This window comes from Chiloscyllium plagiosum, unplaced genomic scaffold (genome assembly GCF_004010195.1).
Source record: "Chiloscyllium plagiosum isolate BGI_BamShark_2017 unplaced genomic scaffold, ASM401019v2 scaf_2636, whole genome shotgun sequence".
Taxonomy (NCBI): domain Eukaryota; kingdom Metazoa; phylum Chordata; class Chondrichthyes; order Orectolobiformes; family Hemiscylliidae; genus Chiloscyllium; species Chiloscyllium plagiosum.
In genome coordinates this window covers 7,787-9,141 of record NW_025212752.1, presented here as the reverse complement: position 1 = coordinate 9,141, position 1,355 = coordinate 7,787, and the positions used below count along the sequence as shown (strand labels likewise).

At 60.0% G+C, this 1,355-nt stretch overlaps 1 protein-coding gene across 1 annotated transcript in view; it reads right to left on the bottom strand.

Annotated features, from left to right (window-relative positions):
- Positions 1-824, bottom strand: part of LOC122547461 (zinc transporter ZIP10-like) — a 12,559-nt gene extending 11,735 nt beyond the window's left edge. The window contains exon 1 of the mRNA XM_043686083.1: positions 280-824. Coding sequence (XP_043542018.1) covers positions 280-710 — 431 coding nt within the window. The 5' untranslated portion in view covers positions 711-824. The remainder of the gene's footprint in view (positions 1-279) is intronic.
- Between the last annotated feature and the right edge of the window lie 531 nt (positions 825-1,355).

Here is a 1,355-nt window from a genome sequence, read left to right as displayed (position 1 = left end):
GCACCCACTCCCTCAGCACTGACCCTCCCTCAGCACTGACCCTCCCACAGCACCCACTCCCTCAGCACTGAGACCCTCCCACAGCTCCCCCTCCCTCAGCACTGACCCTCCCACAGCACCCACTCCCTCAGCACTGACCCTCCCACCGCACCCACTCCCTCAGCACTGACCCTCTCACAACACACACTCCCTCAGCACTGACCCTCTCACAACACACACTCCCTCAGTGAGGAGCTGCAGGAGTGTGCCGTGATTGTGGTAGCTGATGCAGTGACCCACCTGACGCTGGAAGCTGTGGTGACCCTTGGTGCCTGGATGCTTGTCCCTGCCCCGGTCGGATCCTGGGACCCTCTGGCCAGCTTGGAGAGGTGGTCCTCTGTGGTGTGACTGTGGACATGCCTGTGTTCCTGGAGATCCAGGGCGTCGAGGTGAGAGACGTGACCGTGACCCAGCCCCTCGTGTTCGATCTCCACCACCTGGACCTGGCCTAGGCCAAGGCTCTCGAATAAGCGGCGTAAACCCTCAGGAGAGAGACGTCTGTGCCGCCCGTAGTTGCCAAATAGCCTTCTCAGATAGTACCTCTGCTCCGTCACTGCCTCCGGAATGGATCGGGTCTCCCGACTCCTGGCTTCTCCTCCCATGGCCTGGTCCCAGCCTGCCCAGGCACACAGTGTCCCCAGGAGGAACGCTGGCCACAGCACACCCCTCATCGTCCTCGTGCTATCTCCCCGGCCTCCCTTCCCGGTCACCTACAGGCAGATAGAGACACATTAACTTGTGGTCCCCATCATCAGCACACCCCCGTGGTACTGGGTACAGGGGGTCGCTGAGCGATGCATGGCACAGGCCAAACAAGCACCCCCCAGGCTCTGCCCCACCCCTGTTCGATGGGTTCGCAGCCAATCATCAAACTCGCTCCCCTGCTCCCTGCTTTCTCTCCATCCCCCCACAAGTCCTATTCCCTCAATCCCTTTCCCCCTCCTAAGAAAGAGGGCGACATGGTGGCAATGCTGCCTCACAGCACCAGGGACCTGGGTTTGACCCCACCCTCGGGTGACTATCTGTTCTCGCCCCCTCCCCGTGTCTGCTTGGGATTCCTCCGGTTTCCTCCCACAATCCAATGTTGTGAAGGTTAGTGTGGATTGGCCGTGCTAAATTGTCCCGTAGTGCCCAGGGATGTGCAGGTTAGGGTGGATTGGCCGTGCTAAATTGTCCCATTGTGCCCAGAGATGTGCAGTTTAGGGTGGGATTGGCCATGCTAAATTGTCCCATCGTGCCCAGAGATGTGCAGTTTAGGGTGGGATTGGCCATGCTAAATTGTCCCCGTAGTGCCCAGGGATGTGCAGGTTAGGGTG